Source organism: Canis lupus, chromosome 1 (assembly GCF_048164855.1).
Source record: "Canis lupus baileyi chromosome 1, mCanLup2.hap1, whole genome shotgun sequence".
NCBI lineage: Eukaryota > Metazoa > Chordata > Mammalia > Carnivora > Canidae > Canis > Canis lupus.
In genome coordinates, this window is record NC_132838.1 from 18,443,270 (window position 1) to 18,463,257 (window position 19,988).

At 45.4% G+C, this 19,988-nt stretch overlaps 1 protein-coding gene across 12 annotated transcripts in view; it reads right to left on the minus strand.

Moving 5' to 3' along the window:
- Positions 1–19,988, minus strand: part of NEDD4L (NEDD4 like E3 ubiquitin protein ligase) — a 338,487-nt gene that overhangs the window by 72,115 nt on the left and 246,384 nt on the right. For all 12 annotated transcript variants that reach the window (XM_072822182.1, XM_072822146.1, XM_072822130.1 and 9 more), the window contains 3 exons: positions 9,355–9,405; positions 1,250–1,311; positions 996–1,098 (listed from right to left, as the gene is read on the minus strand). In XM_072822182.1, the coding sequence (XP_072678283.1) occupies positions 996–1,098; positions 1,250–1,311; positions 9,355–9,405 (216 nt within the window). The remainder of the gene's footprint in view (positions 1–995; positions 1,099–1,249; positions 1,312–9,354; positions 9,406–19,988) is intronic.

The following is a 19,988-nucleotide window of genomic DNA, read 5'->3' on the forward strand; positions in this document are numbered from 1 at the left end:
TGCAACACATATTTTAGGCATTAAGTATTCCCTCCTAACATCCCCGAGTAAAGTCACTGGAAAATTAATTCACTGGTTAGTGCAGTTGGAAAGCTACAAGAGTGTAAAAAAATTCCTTGGATTTGAGATAAAAATCTGTCGATGTGCTTATGAAACCTTAACATTCATACATGCCTACCACCCGCTTCGCTCCTCCCCATAGACAGAAAGTGCACGAGTGAAACACTGCCCAGAAATATGACCACTTGGCCTGGGGAGGGTTCCGATCACTTGCCCATAACACATAATTCACGAATCACGTACATGCCACAGCTGCAAACAGATGTGCGAGTAAGCCCCAGAGGGGCCCTGTGTAATGTACATTTTCAGAACCATAGGAGACAACAGCACTGTATGAAGCATGCTCGGGGAAGGTACAATGGCATCCACGATGTAGGTCTGTGACTAAGGAGTTATAAAAGGTAGCTATGCCAGGAGGGAAGAAAAAATCCTCTGGACAGCTAATTCCAAAATGGTATTTCTAGACGAGAGCTTTCCTAATGCAACACCTGTTGGCCCAACGCCTAAGAAACTTGGAAAAGCTTTTCTCAATCATTTCATCCACTTTGAAGCAATTCCAAGTGCTATGAGCACATTTACAATGGGTTGAAAGTCCAAAGAAATAAGAGGATGAAATATGGTGAGCAGAATTTCACACACGGGTGGGGGCTGCTTGTGAAATGTGGGTACAGCATTTTATAAAGAGGAGACTCTTCAATTATCAGTGCTGTAACATAAAATGAAAAGCTTATCTTTTGTGTGTAGTTTTTTTTTTTTTTTTTTTTTTAACTAAAGCTAACCACATTGGTAGAGGGTCACTGGTTCAAAGATCCAGGTGAGTTTGTTCATAGTTAAGGTCTGTCCACTTTTATTTCCTTGTTATAAAGGCTTAAATGAAATATTAGTATGATCTTGGGCAAGGTAAACAGATCAAGGCCTGGAGCTCCACAACTTACCTCCATATCATCCCTCTGTTCACTGTTTTCTTCATCTTGACCGCCATTTTTTGGCATATAGGCCATTTTCAATCGCAAAAATCCCTTAACTCGAGATTTATGACTGCGTAATAGAAGAAAATTGGTTATGACTTGGTTACATCTTTCATATTTATGAGGACATTTTAAAAATACAAAAGGAAAAGAAGCTGAAGTCTTCCTTAGAGAAAACAAAAGACCAAAGCATGAAGGACATCTGCACCCCAAAGCCTCACCTTCTTGGTCGAAGGAGAAAGTCCTTAAATGTATAGGGTCGCTCCATGGTCGGATCTTCAGTCTATTGGAAGAAAAAGCAAGTTTCAAAACTCCTGATAGTGTCCTATTTTAGATACACCAAACTGGGTTACAGAGAACCCACATTCTTGTGTTTGAATGTGGGAAAGGTGAAAATGGGGTTGGTTCTTCAACCAGTATTTGATGAGTAATTATTGTATAGGTCACAAAACTTTATCTACCCAGGATCCACTAGATGTCACCATCAACACCCATTTTTAGGAGCCAACCCTAGCCTTCGACAAATGACAAAATTACAGTCGTCACTGCCAAGTCTAATTTCTAACTACAGGGTGTAGGCCTCAATCTCACTGATGATTAATTTCAGAGAACCAGTGGTCACTGGTGCCTTCTTGTCCCTGTGATCCAGGAAACCTAAAAATGGAGTTAACAGGAAAATATGCCTGTGAAGGCAATTTTGCTTTATTTTTAACATTAAAGTATCATATCACCAGCCTAAGACAACTGAAAGATTATCCCCTCCACAGAGACCAGTTTAGGTAGTGCCATCCATCAGCCCCTTGCTGGCACTTACTTCACGGAGCTATAAAATGTAATTGTGGTATTTTTTTTAAAGAAATCAGTCCTCATTTTGTTGTGCAAAATTCATCGGTCAAATCAAGGCGGCAGTTGTAAAAATAAACGTTACTATTTCATTAATTTTTAAATACTATACATAGCAAAACCTCAAATGCCTAGGCTCTTTAATTAGCAACAATATAAAGTATTTATAGCAAGAGAGACAAACCACGGTTTTATGATTTACTGACTGTTTCCCAGGGGGGTGTGTATGTACGCATTTCTATTTGAAATGTTACAGGTTTTATGTCATTCCCTACATAAAACTCCAATGGCTTCCTACTCTGCTTACAATAAACTGAAAACTCTTTCCTAGAAGGTTAAACATAACCTGGCTTTTCACTACCTATAACCTCACCGTGAGCCAGTCTTTCCATTCACCCCTTGCTCCAAACAGTACTGGCCTCATCTCTCCTGGTGCACGTCATGTCCAATCCTGCCCTAGCAGGTCCTTCTGCTGGACAGCTCTGCCTCGAAATGGCCTCGGCTGGCTCCACTTTGCAAGCCAGGTATGAGATCCCAGGTCATATCCTCAGATGCTGCATCCTAACAGCCATGATTAGCCTTCCCTTACTGTCCTCTATCAGAGCGTCGTTTATCTTCCCCCTTTTTGCTATCTGAAATTATCTTGCTCATTTATTTATTAATGAATTTGTCATCTATCACTTTCAGAACTAAACTCATGAGATCAGAGACTTGGATTTGCTCACCATGAAATCCTTGGTGCCAAGAATACTGCCTGGTGCAAAGCAGGCACTTGTACAAGTAGCTGATTAACTCATCTGAGCTACAGTAAATTGTCAAGGCCATGAAAATTCACTGTCACCAAGGAAGTCAGTCAGATTCTCTAGGCAGTCCTCTTTCAGGCAATAAAGTTAGCCATTTTGGAAACATTTTCTGAAAAAAAGATGTTTCCAAACATATACCACTTATTACAGAAAATTTATTAATCAAGAATACTATTCCATTTCTTCCCCTTCGCATTTATTCAACCACAAATGGTTTTAGAACAATATCCATATGAAGGACGTGGCTACGACATGGTGCCTTCCCTTAGAGTTACAAGGATGTATATAGCAGGGGCCATGGTATCAACAGGTAACTTGAACCTCAGGTGGGACAAATTCACCAACGCATTGAGATGATGTTCCACGGGACCCAGGGTGGAGGGCAGACATGGATTCTCACTTGGAGATCAAACAGTTTGGGGATGTGTGGTCCACTCTGAGATGAATGGGCAAGTCCGGACAGGGGCCGGATTGGGAGGAAGGATAGTTCAAGCTGAGGAAATGAGCAAGAACCAACCTACCAGGTCCTTAAGCAGGCAGGAGGGTTCTAGGATCAGCAGAGAGCAAGAGACAATAAGCAGAGGGGACCACAGAGCTTGGAGGAACTAATCTGAAAATGAACCCGTCCACACGCTGTGCAATTTAAATGTCAACCACCACACCATCAAGAGGCAGACCTTCTAGGTCTGCGTCTGGGCTTCCTTACGGACAGAGCCATGTGGCCAAGGGCAAGCCCCTTACCTCTCTGTGCCTCAGTGTCCTCATCTAAAAAAGTGGGGCTGTAACAGGATCTCAGAGAGCTGCTGTGAGGATTAAACCCTTGCAAGGGTGCCTGGCTCACTTCACACACGCTGGCCACTTATCATCGTCAGCTAATTCTTCATTTGTCTGTCACTTGTGAGTACTGCCACCTCAACGTGCTCCAACAAAAGGCAGGGCGTTAAAAATGAAAATCCACCTCCATGGACATTTTTGCATGTGAACAAGACGGTGATCTTGTAGAGAGTGATAGGACTCTTCCTGGCGTTATCCCACAGTCCGCTTGATCCTATTTGCTGGAAAAAAGCCCAGTGGAGGTTCCCAGGACAGCACTGGTAGAAAGCCATCTCAAACAGACTGATGCTGATGGAATTACTGGGCAAAGTGGACGCTTTTGCCTCCTGTTCTGGGACACTGGCCATTCCAAAGAAAATCTTTTGGACGCGCAGCACTTTCATCTTAAAAAGGGTAGTAGCTTTCAGCAGAACCACAACTGCTTAACATACAGGGAGTTAACCAGCTTTGTGGGCAAATGGAAGCCAACAGAATCATCAGGACGCTAGACTCAAAACCAAAAGCCCCCAGGCCTTAGAGTAAGCCCCCTCTGACCCCTCGCCCAGGCTCTTGACTACATCACCGATCAGTGCTGGAGACTCAGGTCTGATCCCAGGTATCCTCATCCGTAAAACACAAGGAGCAGACAAACAGCATCTGAGGTCCCTTGAAGCTCCAGGCTGCTGAATTCTACAGGTGAGCGGGAACCATGACCTTGCAGACCTTGCATCACCTGAGTCGCCTTCAAGCACAGCTAAGGTGCTAAAACCAATACCATCACCCTGAAAGTGCTTCGAAAACTGAAATCCAAAGCTACCCTGACGGCGGCCCCAAGCAGCACTTGACTAAAACAGGAGAAATTACTGTTCTTAAACTAGCTGTCTGTACCACGGCTGTTTCCCACGGGTCCAGAGCTTCTATAGCTGAGTGCGCTGGGTGCGCTGGGGCGACACAGTGGAAGGAAGATGCGAGAAAAATTTCAGAGGCCTAACAGGCAAGCACCTGCCAGGAAACGTCCTTCTGTTGTTAATACGGGTCTTGGAGCGGTTCTGTATCTAAGTAATTACTAAAAGCAAGTCATAAGCTTGAAGTCCTAGCACTTGAACATAAAAGTCATGAAATTTTTGACATGACACCCCCACCGTCACACTGAACTTCACAGACAGATGTAAAAATGGTAGTTGTGGAAAAATCGGCCAGAGAATGAGAGTCACGGCTGAGCTTAGGGCTGGCGTTCCCCCCTCCCCAATTCCAGCCAGCCCTGCCGCCCGAGTCTCCCAGGTGACAGGCACGTCATCACGGTTGCCGGTGCCTCTGCTCAGGGAGCCACAGAGCAGCAGAGACGCGCTCTCACAGAGCGGGGTGGAAACTCGGTGTCATCTAGCACAAGCCTCCTTTTACAGGTGTCAATGCAGAGGCCCAGGAAGGATGACTAACTTCTTAAGGTTACCAGGGTGACTCGCCCATCTCCCAGGTTCGACTCAACCATTCTGGAGAGATCTTTTAAAGCCTGACCTTTGGAAACTTGTGTGAACATGAACTGATGTTTTCTTAATGCTTGGCTCTGCATAAAAGGTCGGGCCACCAACCTTACTGGCTCTGCCCCATTCCCCCCCTCATCCTTTTCCTCGCTCCCACCCTCAAAAACCAATAAAATGGACAAGTATGAAAGATGAGTGGTAAACCTGGAATGGGAGCAAAGGAAAGAGAGGTCTCTCCCATTTGAGCTCCCATGTCCTCTTGCTTTCCATGCTTAACTTTTTTTTTTTAATTCTATTTATTTATTCATAAGAGAGAGACAGACAGACATATAGACAGACATAGGTGAGACTCGATCCCAGGACCCTGGGATCACAACCTGAGCCAAAGGCAAACGCTCACACCACTGAGCCACCCAGGTGCCCCTTCCACGTTTTCTTCCATAAATAAAACTGGGAGAGCCAACGCTGAGGGCCAAGGAAGGATGAAAGTGAATCACAAGTCTAAAATTACTCGCTTTCCTCTGAAAGCATGTGAGGAGTATGAAGCACGGAGGGATCCATCATCAGAGCGGGAAAAAGATTATTTTTCTTTCACATGATCACTCCTTACTCTTCCCTGCTGAGGGGACAGGGATGGAGCAGACCCTGGGCTCCACTGGTCACTGTGGTGGGTAACTGAGGTGGTGACTGACACGCAGGGTACACCTGGTCTCACACAGCCCCCTGCTCTGTCCCGAGGGCCTCCTTCACTTGTCACCCTGGCAGAAATCCAACTCAGCCCCTCACAACGGCCCACAGGGCCCAGCAGGGCTCACAACTACTCCAGGGACCCAACATCGGGCAGGAGGCCGAGCAGGACCTGTGTGACCAGGTCCAAGATGCCACGGTGCTTGTAACTTCATGCTGTGCACCACTGGAAGGGGCTGCTTCTGGACTAGTCCACTGAGAGGCAGGGTCGCCCTGACCTTCCAGTCTTCCTGTGGTCAGTGAACTTACAGCTGCCAAGTCATGACAGCTCAGGTAAGCTGCTCCTAAGATCCTAAAAGCAAGGTTTTACACAACAGGCACGAATATCCACTGGCAATGGAGCCAATATGCCTCTAGAATATCAGCAAGGGAGAAGCTTCTTCAGCAAACACCAATTATTATATCTAAAATATTTATTTTGCAAACATACACAAAACACAGACTAGGATTTAAACTATCAAAAATAATTTCTTAACAATCACGAGGGATTACACTAAGTTTAGTTCTGCTACTTGGATCTGCTCCATGAGGCTCTTGATTTAGAAAAGAGCTTCATTCAAATGAAGGCAACTTCTTAAACCAGAATCAAGACAGAGATTTTTTTTTTCTTTTAAAGGAATAAAGGTTCCTGATTATCACTGACAGTAAGATAAAGCCTCATTCTCGGTTTAGAAGATCTTAAAATAAATAAATGTGTGTGTGCATTAACATAGAGCCACGTGCAATTAGGTGTTCTGCTAACATAGATTTCAAAAAAATAACAAAAATCACCTCTTTTTAGTTTCAATGATTTAAATGACCTGGGCTTTTTATTACTACATAACCGTTCTTGGTATATCAGATGCACAGAACTAGCAAGAAACAGTCCAGGTAGGGGGGGGAAACGAAATGAAAAATCACTAAGTAATTAGTGGGGGTGGGGGTTGAGACTCCCTCTAAAAGCTATAATTATTCAAAATAAAAAATAAAAGCTATACTTATTATCTGAGGAGAAGAGAATCTGAATCTTTTTTTTTTTTTTTTAAATCCATGCCAGGGAACTGTTTCACCCTCACTGTATTATCTAATATGGTGCCACCTGCCACAGGTGCCTTTTAAAATTTTAATTAACACGAAATAAAATGATAAATTCGGCTCCTCAGTCATACTGGCCACATTTCAAATGCCCAACTGCCACATGTGGCTACTGTAATGAGCGACAATGCCAGGCTGGCGTGAGGGAGAAAGCTGCTTCCCTGGATTCTCCTCAGAGACTAGAATCCTGTCCGTCAGCAAACAGCTATTGAAGGAATACATTCTCCATCAGCTACTGGGGCTGCACAAAATCAATAATCAAACACTCGGTCAAATACTTTCAACGCGGAAAAGGCTTGCACAGGTTGGCAATGGCAAATGTACCACTACCACAACATCACTGCTCTTTGTATCTTCTCTCATTGCTCGAGACAATTTTCTTTATCTAAAATTTGATGATGTTGACCAATATGGACTCCCGAGGCTTCCACAATACTCAGGAAGCCATCAAGAAAAGAGTGACCGCCGTGGACTGCAAAATATATTCAAATGCTAACATCCATTTCTCTCACTCACATTCGTGATCTATAAAATATAAGGACACTGTGAAATTTTCCCATGAGTGCCTTTCAGGTACAATCAAATGGACACACGACAGCACCTCAAATCCTGAGTCCCAAAGCTGCGTCTGTTCAGAAGATGCTGGTTGGGTCCTTCCACCACTTGGAAGGTGAAGAATGCACCCTCATTCCTCTCCTTCTGCTTCCTCTGTGGTCCACTTCCCAGACTGCTGTTGGCTCCACGAAGCTAGCAGAGTGGAGATTATCGCACTCCAATGTAAGCTAATGGTTGGGCAGATGCCAAACTGGGTGGCTCCATCACTCAACCAGCTCAGGTCATGTAGAAGTCCTCAGTTCCCTCCAGGCAGTCACTGGCCACTTTCTTTCATTGGCTGGTTTCTGTTCCAGCCTCCAGTTCTGGTACCACTTCCTTCTTTGAAAGCTCACTCTTGCCTCCACCCAAACCCAAAGCTAAATTATTCCCTCTACTGACTTGGTCTCTGAAAAGGAACACACTTCTATTCTCTGGGAGTCCCACCCAACCTTTCAAAACCAATTTGCACTCAATCACTCAAACAAGGGATTGTCGTAACAGGTTGCTTAAAAGATTCCACTTATACCTCTTAGAGAGTATTAGGTACATAAATTTGCCTTGCCGAGATTTGGGTTTTGTTAGGGAAAAAGGTGGTCATGGATCCCGTCAAAGAACTGGCTAACCAACACTGCCTCGAATTGTGAGATTACAGTTTCAACCTGAAGAGCCTAAACAGAGGACCAACTGATGTAGAAACAGGTGAAATCTTTCCTTTCCAATGCTGAGACTTCTATGTTCTCTCATTGAGACTCTAAAAGGAGAATCAGGCTTCTGATGGCTTATGGAGTCAGTCTCATGCACACACGTGCACTCTCTGCAAGTACCTTGGAGCTTCAGGTTTTTATATAGAAACAAAAATATTTTAACAATATCACTTTTGCTTCCAATTTTTCAGAAGGGAATGTGCTTGAAACCTTTCTTCCTTAATAGCTCCCCCGAGTAAATAATAAATTGCTTGCTATCACATGCCTTCATAATACATCTTCAGAACTTCCTGTGTAAGACATAGTCTTTCTTGGTACTTAACATACAGTAATAGCCATGATTTCATTGCAGCGGTAGACGGAGACTAGGTGATTTAAGGCATTTTAGTTTGTAGGTTATTTATGCTCTTTGCTCAAAGCATTAAAAAAAATTAACAAAATGCCCTTGGAAGGTAGAAACATTTGACTGATCCTCTCTTAGGTGCTACTGGAGTCACTCTGTGCTGCCCAAAGGAAGAAGGGCTAGGATAAGGGAGGGAACAATCTAGAAAACTAAAGCTGAACTACAAGCTGATCCGCCTTTCATCACGGCCTTCAGGTCCTGCTTCCCCACTCTACCTAGATTACCCTCTGAAGCGTGAAGAGATCTTTAGCCTCAATTATTGGTCAAAAGCCCCAACTGCTCTGCTACTCATCTGAGCAGAGAGGAACGGTAGCAACACCACACAGGCTAACTCAGTACAGTTTTTAAAGCTGGAGGGGGTGTTTCCAGCTGACAAGTTCACTCGGAACCGACAGCATCTTTTGTCTCCATGCTGCCTGAGAAAAGCCATACACCCAAATCTGGGAAGCACTAGCTTATATGGATATAGCCCAAGAGAAATAGAGTGTGTCATTCTAGACAAAGGGAACAAATGCTTGAATGGACCCAAAGGATGAATTTGAAAGTAAAGACATTTCAATGACAAGAAGGAGGGTTTGAGAGAGAAAGGGAGCTGTTTTATATGATGTGACAAAAGAAGACCAGAAGCTGGTGGTGCAGACAGGCATACTTGGATGATTTAGATACAGCTGGTTTTTACAATTAAGCTCTCTCCCATCCTCCTGAAACGGCCACTTTCTAGAAAGGGGCAGGACTAGACCACATGCTCTTCATTCCACCCTGCTCCACTGCCTTGAGGAAATATTGCTCTGAAAGATACCTAACCGGAATCCATTAGAAACCGCTGCTCACAACATGCACCATAAAGCAGGTAATGGTCCTTACCGGGAGGTGACTAAGGGGTATGTCCACCTGTCCCAGGAAGTCGTCTCGTGTCTGTTGAGAAAAGAGCAAAGAGTTAATATCCTCATGTACCCATTAAGTGTCAGCATTCTTAAAAAATGTTTGGTATGTTTCTTTAATACAGTGTTTCTGGGATGAGTCTCTGATGGAAGATGCAGCACAGGGTCCAGGGTACAGTAATAGTGCTGTATGATGACAGGCGGCAGCTACACTTGTGAGCACAGCATGATGTATAGACTTGTGCAATCACTATGTTGCACACCTGAAACTAACTGTAATACTGTGTGTCAATTACACTTCATTGAAAAAAAATGTTTCTTTACTAATAGAGACAAAGGGGGAGGGCTTGACACGAGTACAGCAGGGTTGGGTAGAAGGCAGAGGCCCCAGCGTGTGGCAGACAGCCACTGCCTGGAGACCCATGAGTCCAAGGCCTTGTACACAAGATCTTTAGCTGCCTGAGCTCCTGCAGTGTGTCTGCTGCCCACCCGAAAGCAAACAAATCAACTCTTGGAATTGGGGAGCATGCAATCAGTAAGGGAAGGGACATTCAGGTCCACAGAGGCTTTGGGGTCACAGCTGGCCCAGTTTACAGAGACGACAGTAATGAAATGTTAGGAACATTCGAATATGGTGCCGTAAAGAGCTTCCTGGGAGCTGAGAGTCCAGGGAAAAAACAATAATCTAGTTGTTAAGAAATCTTAGAAATTACTTCTCATCAAAAAAATGGCCTCAAGTTTTCAATCTTCCAAGTACACTACTTTTGAATCCAAGTTCATGGATTAGTCTGCTGGTTCATTTCTGGACATACTGCTCTTCTTCCCCCTGTCTCTGTCCTATCCCACAGCATCCATCTTTCTGACTTGAGGCCTAGAGGAGATTCACTTGGAGAGCTCACAAGCCCCCTTTCAGACTCTGGGAGTCATCTGGAAGTCATAATTTAGGTTTAGGAGTCACCGAGCCTGGACCACAGGGTGTCCGATAGGTCTTGCTGTCTCGATGTCCTGCTGTAGAGGTGCTCGTGTCATAGCTTCTGACATTTAGGTGACCCCAGGGTGTAAGTCTGTTACCGTCATATAAAAACATGTAATTGCTTCTACCATATTCAAAATGCCTCAAAAATTCTTTTGGGTGTAATCCGACCTGTTCCACAGCTAGCCTGAGGAAAAGCCCAAGAGAGAATCCAAACTACTAATCCCAAATCCTGGGCTCTTATTTTCACCCTTCCCTGGTTTACCGAGGAACTCTCTAAATTTACAGAAACTACTTTTTAAATGTACTTGAAAAGCTTCTCTTTCTTGCTTGTAAAAAGCAGCAGCTGGTAAATATGAAAGATTCATTGAAATGCTTTGCTGCAAGCTCAAGACTTCCTTTTAGGTAGTTAAAAAAAATCTGATTAACTAGAAAGCTACCTATTTCTCTAAATGATGCATGAAGGAGAGTAAGATATCATCTACCACTGGTCGGATGTATGTGAAGCATGAGCCTAGCCCCAATCCTTACGATGGGATTTCTCCTTCCTTTGATTTTCTTGGCTATATCTGCTAAAACCCACCATGGAGAGACCCCATCTAGTGCAAACCTACGGGTGCCTGTTAATGCCGTAGATCTGAACAAAAGCAGCTGTCAGCAGAAGGTCCAGGGAAGGCAGGCATCGTTGATGTCTAAAGAGACAGGGGGACATTTCTGCTCTTTGGTTGACTGGTTTAATTACAAAGCCAGCGGGAATGTTAGTTGACTCTACTATCAAAAACCAGAAGTGTGTTGACTACCGACCATTAAGTTGGACATCTACCTGATGTGAGTGGTGCTACTGCCACTTGCCCCCGGCCCCTCTGCTACCAGTGAAGGAGGAGGACACAGATGCAAACAACCGAAGGTGTGCTCACCTGAAGGGGTCTCACACCCTCCCATCTCTGAAAGGCTACCTCCCATCATTAGCATAAGTGCATCTTAATAAACATTCACAAAACACCTAACAGGCCCATGCTGTTTTGCTGGGGAGAGGTCATGAGAGTTGTGAACTGGTCAAGTGCCTTCAATTTGGTGCAGGCACCTGCCACTAAGGGCTATGGTAGCAAAGCAGGTGGTGTGCTCAGGCCACACCTAATCCTCACAGCAACAGTAGGAGGTGGGCATTAATATGATGCCCATTTCACAGACAGGGAACCTAGAGCCCAGACAGGGGTGTGACCTCTTCAAGGTTCCTATCTGATCAGACCGGTTTCAGAGTCCAGGCTCTCAACTAGTACTCCGTCCTGCATCTTAGTAAGTGGCAGGGAAACACAGCGATGCACCAGCCCTAGGTTTCTAGCTGGGACCCTGGTTCAATACAGTGTGGGTCTGTACTAAGACTCTGATGATGGCACTTTGACGAGACATGGTGGGGTCCTACTGAAATGTCCGTTTTGGGGCGTTCTCTGTGACAGTATCTCCTCTTGGGCCTCTGCTTTCCTCAAACACAGCAGTAACTGGAAACCCGGGGCACTTGCGGTCAAGCTCAGCAGCTTCATTTGGACATTGACAGGCTTTCTCACTCAAATGCACACACAGTTGTTAAAATAGCCGAAGACGAAGCAACCTCACCCATAAGGCAAACCGAAGGCTTTCTCTGGTTTGCATCAAGTGTGATTGTAATAAAAAACCAGGTTGTAAAAAAAAAAAAAAAAAAAAAAAAAATAGGGATCGAGTATGGAACAGCCCACGGTCACAAGAAATTGGCTTAAACCAACATTTCACAACATGGAACATATTGGTAACCATCCCACTGTTGCCAGAACTATAGAAACTTCAGGCAATATAAAGTATTTAGCTTAATGACAACATACCAACGTACCAATTTCAAAACACGTCTTTGGTGCCACAGAAGATCTCTAGTAGGGGGTCAGAGAGCCTACTAGTGGCCTTTACGCCAACACGAGAAGCAGGAGCATCTCGAGGACATCTGGGTCACGGACAGTGTGTGAGGCCACCACAACGTCCTGACGTTACACAAGTGTCATGAAAATACATTAATCAAACCAATTTTTATAATTTGTATTATGTAATTATTTCCATCAAGCATCATGTTAACTAGAAGAGCCTACAAAAACCAGTTTCAGCTCATCCAGTGAATACTGGCATCTCTGGTGCTTCGGGGGTAACTGCTGTCAGTTTCAGCCTTACTTAGTGTCGCACTCTTTCGGAGGCCGAAGATACGCAGGTTAGTGACACAGATGTAAGTGTTCCCTTCTGACAAGCCACCAAATTACTTTCCAACATAATGACAAGGCAAAACGGAGGCCCTGAAATGTGTCAGATAAGGCGAAGCAGAAACTTCCATTCCATTACTGGGAGCTTGCTAAGAGATGATTAACTGTATCGAAGGTTGCCCTTCCCCCCTTCAAAATAACTATTCCCATTTAAATAAGAAGCAAAGGGACAAGCGTGTGACATCGCCATGGAGAAGTATCGTGCCACCACGGTGAGTCACTGGAACCTGAAGCTCCGGTGAAACCCCAGGACAGCCCTCGGGCTTCTCCCCGGCTTCCCTGGGTGAGCGCTGGTAGCTCCAGCCAGCACCCAAGTGCCCAAGTGGGCGCCAGGCTCCGCTGCCCTCACAAAATAAATGAGACTCGATTTCTCAGAGAACACATCCATCTAAGAAACAAAGGAGATTTTTGATCTTTAGGTTAGAACTGTCCTCGAAGGATGTGACGTGAGGAGTAGCACAGAGGTTGTGGGGAGAACAGGGCTAGGACTCTGCGTGTCACATCAAAGCAGAAGGGGAGCAGAGACCACGTGGGGAGAAAAGCACCAGAAGCAAGTAAGGGGTGTGCGCTGGTATGGCTGGGCAGTGATTTTTTTCTTTTAAAGATGTATTGATGAGAGAGAGAGAGAAAGAGAATGGAGAGGGGTAGAGGGAGAGAAAAATCTCAAGCAGACTCCCTGCTGAGCATAGAGCCTGCCGTGGGGCTCGATCTCAGGACCCTGAGATCACGACCTGAGCTGAAACCAAGAGTCAGATCCTTAACCAAATGCGCCACCCAGGTGCCCTGGGGACTGATTTTTAAACACGAGTTCCAATTCCACTGGCAGCTCATGAGAAGCATTTTTCACAAACGCCAGGGCCTCACATGAATGCAGTGATTCAAGAAAACTTTCTGTCATATACATGTGAGAACGTGTATTAAGTTATGATCTAAATTTCTTTTTGCGTCACGATCAAAAGTTTAAAAGCCTCTCAACTACATTAAGTGGAAACCATCCGGTACTACCGATCGATCGCCTGGGGTTTTATCCTAGAAACCATTAAGTAGTGACTTTCAAGAAGATTATATTTAGAATTTCTTAAGACAAATGGAAGAGACATACAGAGGAGTCAGAACATAAGCTGCGGAAAAAGAATTTAGGAGTAGAGATACAGCAGGCCTGGATTTTTGTCTATTACAAGCTAAGGTACACATCACAGCTCTAACACTGAGCCAGAAAAAAACCCCTTTGCTTTCCCACGAAATGATGAAATGTGACTTCCCCGTCTGCTGCTTCCTTCAGAGCACGTGGCCCGCGCCCCAGCACCGGGACGGAGCTGATGGGGGAAACGGGTTCTATTTTTAGGGTGACTTGGGAAGTATGCACTCTGAATGATCTGAATAATGAATGGCTTGAGAACCTTTTACAGAAGCTTTTAGGCAAAATGTTATAAATACCCCAACCCTACAGCTTAGGATCTGGAGAGTCACTGGAATGTTAATTCACGTTGCGCTGCAGGTGCCATCTCGTTCCCCACTAGAGCACGAGGCCGGCTTCGCCATCGCACGCACGAGGCCGGCAGCACTGTCTTGCTTCCCTTGTCCCACGCGTCGGCCTCGGCCACGCGGACAGAACGGCTGTGACCCACAAGGAGAGGGCGGGTCTGGCCTCCCCGGCACCATGCACTGCAAAATCTAATGTCCCCCACCTGGTGCCTCTGGCTTTCGAGGTCAATTGCTCCAAATATGTCGCCAAACTTACCTTCATCAAATATTCCAGGACCAGTCTACCACAGATGAAAAGATGCAACAATGAAGTGCTGTCTGAATGCACACGCTCTTGCCAAAATTCACTCGACTGGCACCAGAACGTCCAACCAAACACAACTCAAACTTTTCCGTAAAACACATAAGACTTTCATGTTGCCAGCCCCACCGCCATTTAGTTTTTTGAGTTGAGGGACGAGACCTCCTGTTCGCTAGAACAGAGCAAGGTGTGTCCTGGAGACGCTGGCTCTTATTTACGACAACAAACAAGATTTCCATGTCAACAAGATGTCAGGGCAAACCCACAGGACCTTTAGAGGCTCCTGTAAAAGCACACTGGGAAGACGCACAGAGCTTAATCATGCTGGAGGAATGTGTGATCGTGACGATGAGCCATTTTAAAGGACACTTTGCTCAAAATTCAGAGTGCAAAACAGAAGGGGGTAAATAGAGCAAAGAACCACTGTGCTGGCAAAGCCTGAAGTGGCCCCGCAAGAGCAGACTGGCTTCAACCCAGGAGCAGAGCTCGCCCAGTTCAAACAGCTGTGGGAAGGCACCCGTGTGCAGGCTCCAAGGGCCTCCCAGCTGCTGCAGGTACCCGATCATCACAGGAGCAGATGAGACGTGCTCAATGTCCCCTCTTTCCTCAGTGGGCGGAGGTGGCTCAAGAACAATCCATCCGCTTCCTGCTCCAAACATAAGCATACTCCAGAGCACGGGTCAAAGGAGGGCCACAGAAATCACAGCTTATTGCAGGAGGCGCACTTGATCTGAATTTAGGGTCCAATCAACTCTAGAGGTAGAAAGACTGGGAAAGAACTGTGGGTGCTGGACACACAAAATGGGACATCCCTAAAGGGTCAGAGACAAGGTCCCCCTGGGAGAGAAACTAACCAAACCTGTACAACAGAAAGATAATGTGAGCTGCACAGAGAACTTGAAAAATTTGGGGGCGCCCGGAGGGCTTAGTGGTTGAGCGTCTGTCTTCAGCTCAGGTCGTGATCCCAGGGTCCTGGGATCGAGTCCCACATCGGGTTCCCTGTGGCGAACCTGCTTCTCCCTCTGCCTGTGTGTCTGCCTCTGTGTCTCTCATGAATAAATAAAATGTTTAAAAAAAAAAAAAAGAAAAGAGAAAGAACTCTAGCAGTCGCAGGTAAAAGTAAAAAAAAAAAAAAATAAAAATCAGTTAACATTATTTCTAATGATGCAGTGTAGTTGTCCCAGTACAACTAAAATGTCATCATAATGTGTGACGGACATAAAGGTCATTACTGAAGTGTCTTACACTCATTCATTTCACGAAGCCCTGGAGATGGGTGTGCACGCGTGGCCCGCAGCACCCCTCGATCTGGACCACGCACGTCTCCAGGGGGCCCATGTACCTGCAGCTCTGGGATGCGGGCACCCCACGGCCCAGCCGCCACCACGTACTTGGGGCACACAGAACCAGGACCACGGGACCTCCTGGAGGGGAGGGACCCAGTCTGCCCGGGGCTAAGGGGATGGGATCTGAAGCAGGGCGACAAGCAGGGCCGGGCCGAGGGTCTGGACCACGCCCTGGGCTCGTTCGGGAGCGTCCTGCTCCTGGACGTGCCTTCGTCGCTGTGTGACGAGGGGACAGGCGAGATCCCGGATGCCGAGTCCCCACGACAGTGCCCATCAGGGCCACTTGCGAGCCGGCGTTACTGTGGACGAAGCCGCAACACTGACAGCGCTGTCGCTGACTTGATAGTGACACAGAGCAAATGCACGAGGAGCAGCAGCAAAGGGCCGAGGAAGGGAGGTGGTGCGGCCAGGCCGCCGTGCCATCCAGGCAGTGGGCTGCCTGCAGAGTGCCACACTGTGGGTCACCCTGAGGTTCATCTCCTCTATGTTCCTGTTTGCAAAGAGAAGTCTTCCCCTTCAGTCAGTCCAGACAAGCTTAGTAACACAGACCTAGGAGAACACACCATGGCCTCATTCGTCTCTTTGGGGGAATGAAGAGGCCATGGCCCATCACCCCCCGACCCCACAGGGTCTGGGACACAGCCCGGCATCACATTTATCCGCTACACCTGCTGCAAAGCTGCCCAGTCATATGAATGACACTGATGGTTTCTTAAAATGCTGTGTTTCTGGTTTTATCCTACAACTTTTTTTTTTTTTTTAAGATTATTTATTCATGAGAGACAGAGAGAGAGGCAGAGACATAGGCAGAGGGGAGAAGCAGGTCCCTCCCCTGCAGGGAGCCTGATATGGGACTCGATCCCGGGTCTCCAGGTTCATACCCCGGGCTGAAAGCAGGAGCTTAACCACTGAGCCACCTGGGGATCCCTGTTTTAATTTCTCAAGATTGCAGAATAATTCTCTCAAGATAAGTATCTTATTTCTTCTCTGGAGAAGTTTTAAAATCAAAATTTGGGGCAAGTAATTTAAATAATAGATTATATGCATAAATGAAAAAAAAAGTGAGAATACTTTTGGATTCTCTCTGAACTTAGCTATCAAAGAACAGACCTGAGTAACCTAAAGAAATTCACGACATCCGCCTTTAGCAAGCAGAGCAGGGTCAAGGAATGATTGGGATATTGGGGAAAAGGGAACCTAAGTAACCAGAAGTACAACGTTTGATTTCATTAGCATGGATCCTGCTGAAAACTCTTCCTCATAGATCTCTGTGCCTGGCCAGCCAAGGGTTTGGATGTGTGGAATACTGTACTCAGGCAACAGGAGACTACGTATAACTCAGTGTGGTCTCATTCTTGGAATTTTGATGGGTGAGGACTGTGACCTAGAGCTCTACAGTTTACACAAGGACACTGATGGACTTTCCATAAAGGTTCCATGAAAACAGCCTTGGAGAATATAAGGGAAGAGAGAAGAAATGTGTGGGAAATATCAGAAAGGGAGACAGAACGTAAAGACTGCGAACTCTGGGAAACGAACTAGGGGTGGTAGAAGGGGAGGAGAGCGGGGGGTGGGAGTGAATGGGTGACGGGCACTGGGGGTTATTCTGTATGTTAGTAAATTGAACACCAATAAAAAATAAATTAAAAAAAAAAAAAAAAAGAAAACAGCCTTGGAGTGAGCTTTGGCATCCCAGGTAGATCCTGGTTAGTCTCTTTTCAGCACTGGCCATACTCTGGCCGCATTCACATCTCTGGCCAGCAGACCCCATCAAAGTTTTGCTGAGGGAAGAGCTCCAGCCACAATTTGGTAAAGAACTTCAAAATTGCAAATAATAAGCTGTGTAGCTCACCTCTCATGTGCCGGAAACTGTTGTTTGCAGGTTTAGAAACTTGCCCAAGGTTAAGTGAGCTGGCTTGTAAGTAGTAGCCAGAATGTGAACCCAGATAGTCTGGCTCCAGAGTCCACGCTCTTACCACCACATTGTAGAGCCTGTAACTTCATACACCGGGTCTTAGGGAAAACCCTGAACTGGTTTCCCCTCCTTCCCTTCAGAAAATACTAGTTTTGCTATGCTGGGTCTCTAACTCCACATCTCTTCAGGGTTACATCTTACATCTGCCAGAGTCAGTTCTTGCAACCTGCAAATTTCTAAGGAACATAATCTGGGCTTTGTCATGTGCATATTCTTGCTATCTTCCTCTGTCATTTGTACTGTAATAAAACATGAAATAAGCATAAGTTTGAAAGGGAAATGACATGGAGCTGAATGATTTTTATTCTTACTAACCACCCCCTTACCCTCACCCTCCCATATCTTTCAAAGTGGAGCTCTTTAAACTGGAGTATGCACACCTCCGGGGATATACAAAGACTTTCCGGGAACTTGGGCATGGGTGGTTTTCAAGAAATAATTTTCTCCATTCTTCCATATGTTCTCTTCCCTAAACCTGATCTGAGAACAGTGTCTGTCTTGCTGTTTTTCCTTTCCCACGTGCTCTTACCTAAATCACAACCCTCCTCCACTCCAGCTTTCCAAAGAAAGGTGTACGTCTCACCCATTCTGAAGCTCGCCAGTGTGCATTTAGCTGGGTATAAAAAGCACAGAATGAAGGGGAGGCTTTGAAAAATGCACAGCCTCAGAGGGAGCAGAGTGGAGAGAACATGAGAGAGACATTTTTTAAAGAAAGATTTATTTATTTACTCATGAGAGACAGAGAGAGAGAAAGGCAGAGACACAGGCAGAGGGAGAAGCAGGTTCCCCGCAGGGAGCCCAATGTGAGACTTGATCCTGGATCCCAGGATCATGCCCTGAGCTGAAGGCAGACACTCAACCACTGAGCCACCCAAGCATCCAGAGAGACATATTATTGCACCACTGCCTGGGGGATAGGCTCATGGAATGGCAATGTCTTGCATATTTACCATTCATCCACCCAATTTTCCTATTTGATTTTTAAAATGAAGTCAGATTTTTATTGACAGGAAATAAGCTTTATATAGCTGACTGTTTTAAACAATAAGGAATAATTTTGTTAATTTTAAGGCAGACATTTCCCATAAAATGAGCCACGTCTACAATTACAAAATGACAAACTCCAAATTTTTCCAATTATCCATACACAAGAAACTACGTTTTTTGCAACTACTAAAATAATAACTTATGGAGCTACTGATAAATTACAGGTGTCAAAAAAAAAGTATGAGAAAAATAATTTTTTAAATGTGTGACACACAGTTCTTCCAAATTCTTCCACAGGGTTCACTAAGCAAAAATGTCCGGAGACCAGAGTTTAAAGTATACAATCTATCATAGCGTCAAGCCACTAACTAGGCTGTCATTAAAAAGTTTTGCTCAAAACTTATTAAGTATTTTAAGTTTCCTCTTCTGGGGTACAGGATTTTCAGATAGCAATGAAAGTAAAAACGAAAACAAAAATTGAAAGCAAGAATCACCTCCTTTCTATAAACAATGCTGGTAAGAAATAGAGTGGAGAGGAAAACTTCCAAGGTGGGGAGTCTGCTTAAGATTCTCCCTCTGCCCCACGCACTCCCTTAAAAAAAAAAAATGAAACAAACAAACAAACAAACAAACAAACAACCCTCTCCAGCTTATTCTTATCTGTGGCCAGGGTTGACTGCTACAGAGTCAACCTCTCAGTCGTTGTTCACAAGAGAAACTGTTGATTACTTGCAAATTTCTACCTGTGAGCTGAATTATCCTCATCAGCAATTGGACATTAAGTTGCAATCTCTAAAAGCATAAAATAGTTTCCCCTGACTGTCCTCCCCATCTCCCCTCATTTGTGCTTCTACTGTCCTCCCAAAGGAGAACTAGCTGGATCCATTTACGCATGTTGGTAAAAGAACTGCCTGGCTGGGCCTAGGATGTGGCTGAGATGGGAGAGGGGGATGCATTTTGGCTGCCCCTGTTTGGAACCCTAGCCCTCTGGTCTGATACTGCTGAGATATTAATAAGAATGAAACTCACAGGTGCACAAAGCAGAGGGATTTCACTGGTCGTGGCCAAGGACTCCCTGCCTGCTGCTCTACTTCTGGGGCTAAAAAGATAAATCCTACTTCAAAACCGAATCAGAGAAAGGAATTCTCAGGAGGGACCTCCAAAGTGCAAACATCTGAGACTAGAATCTCTATCCATCCCTCTCAAGTGATTGCTCACCCTGTCTGGTTCTGACCATCCCTGATGGAGTGGGGTGCTCACTACTGAGACCG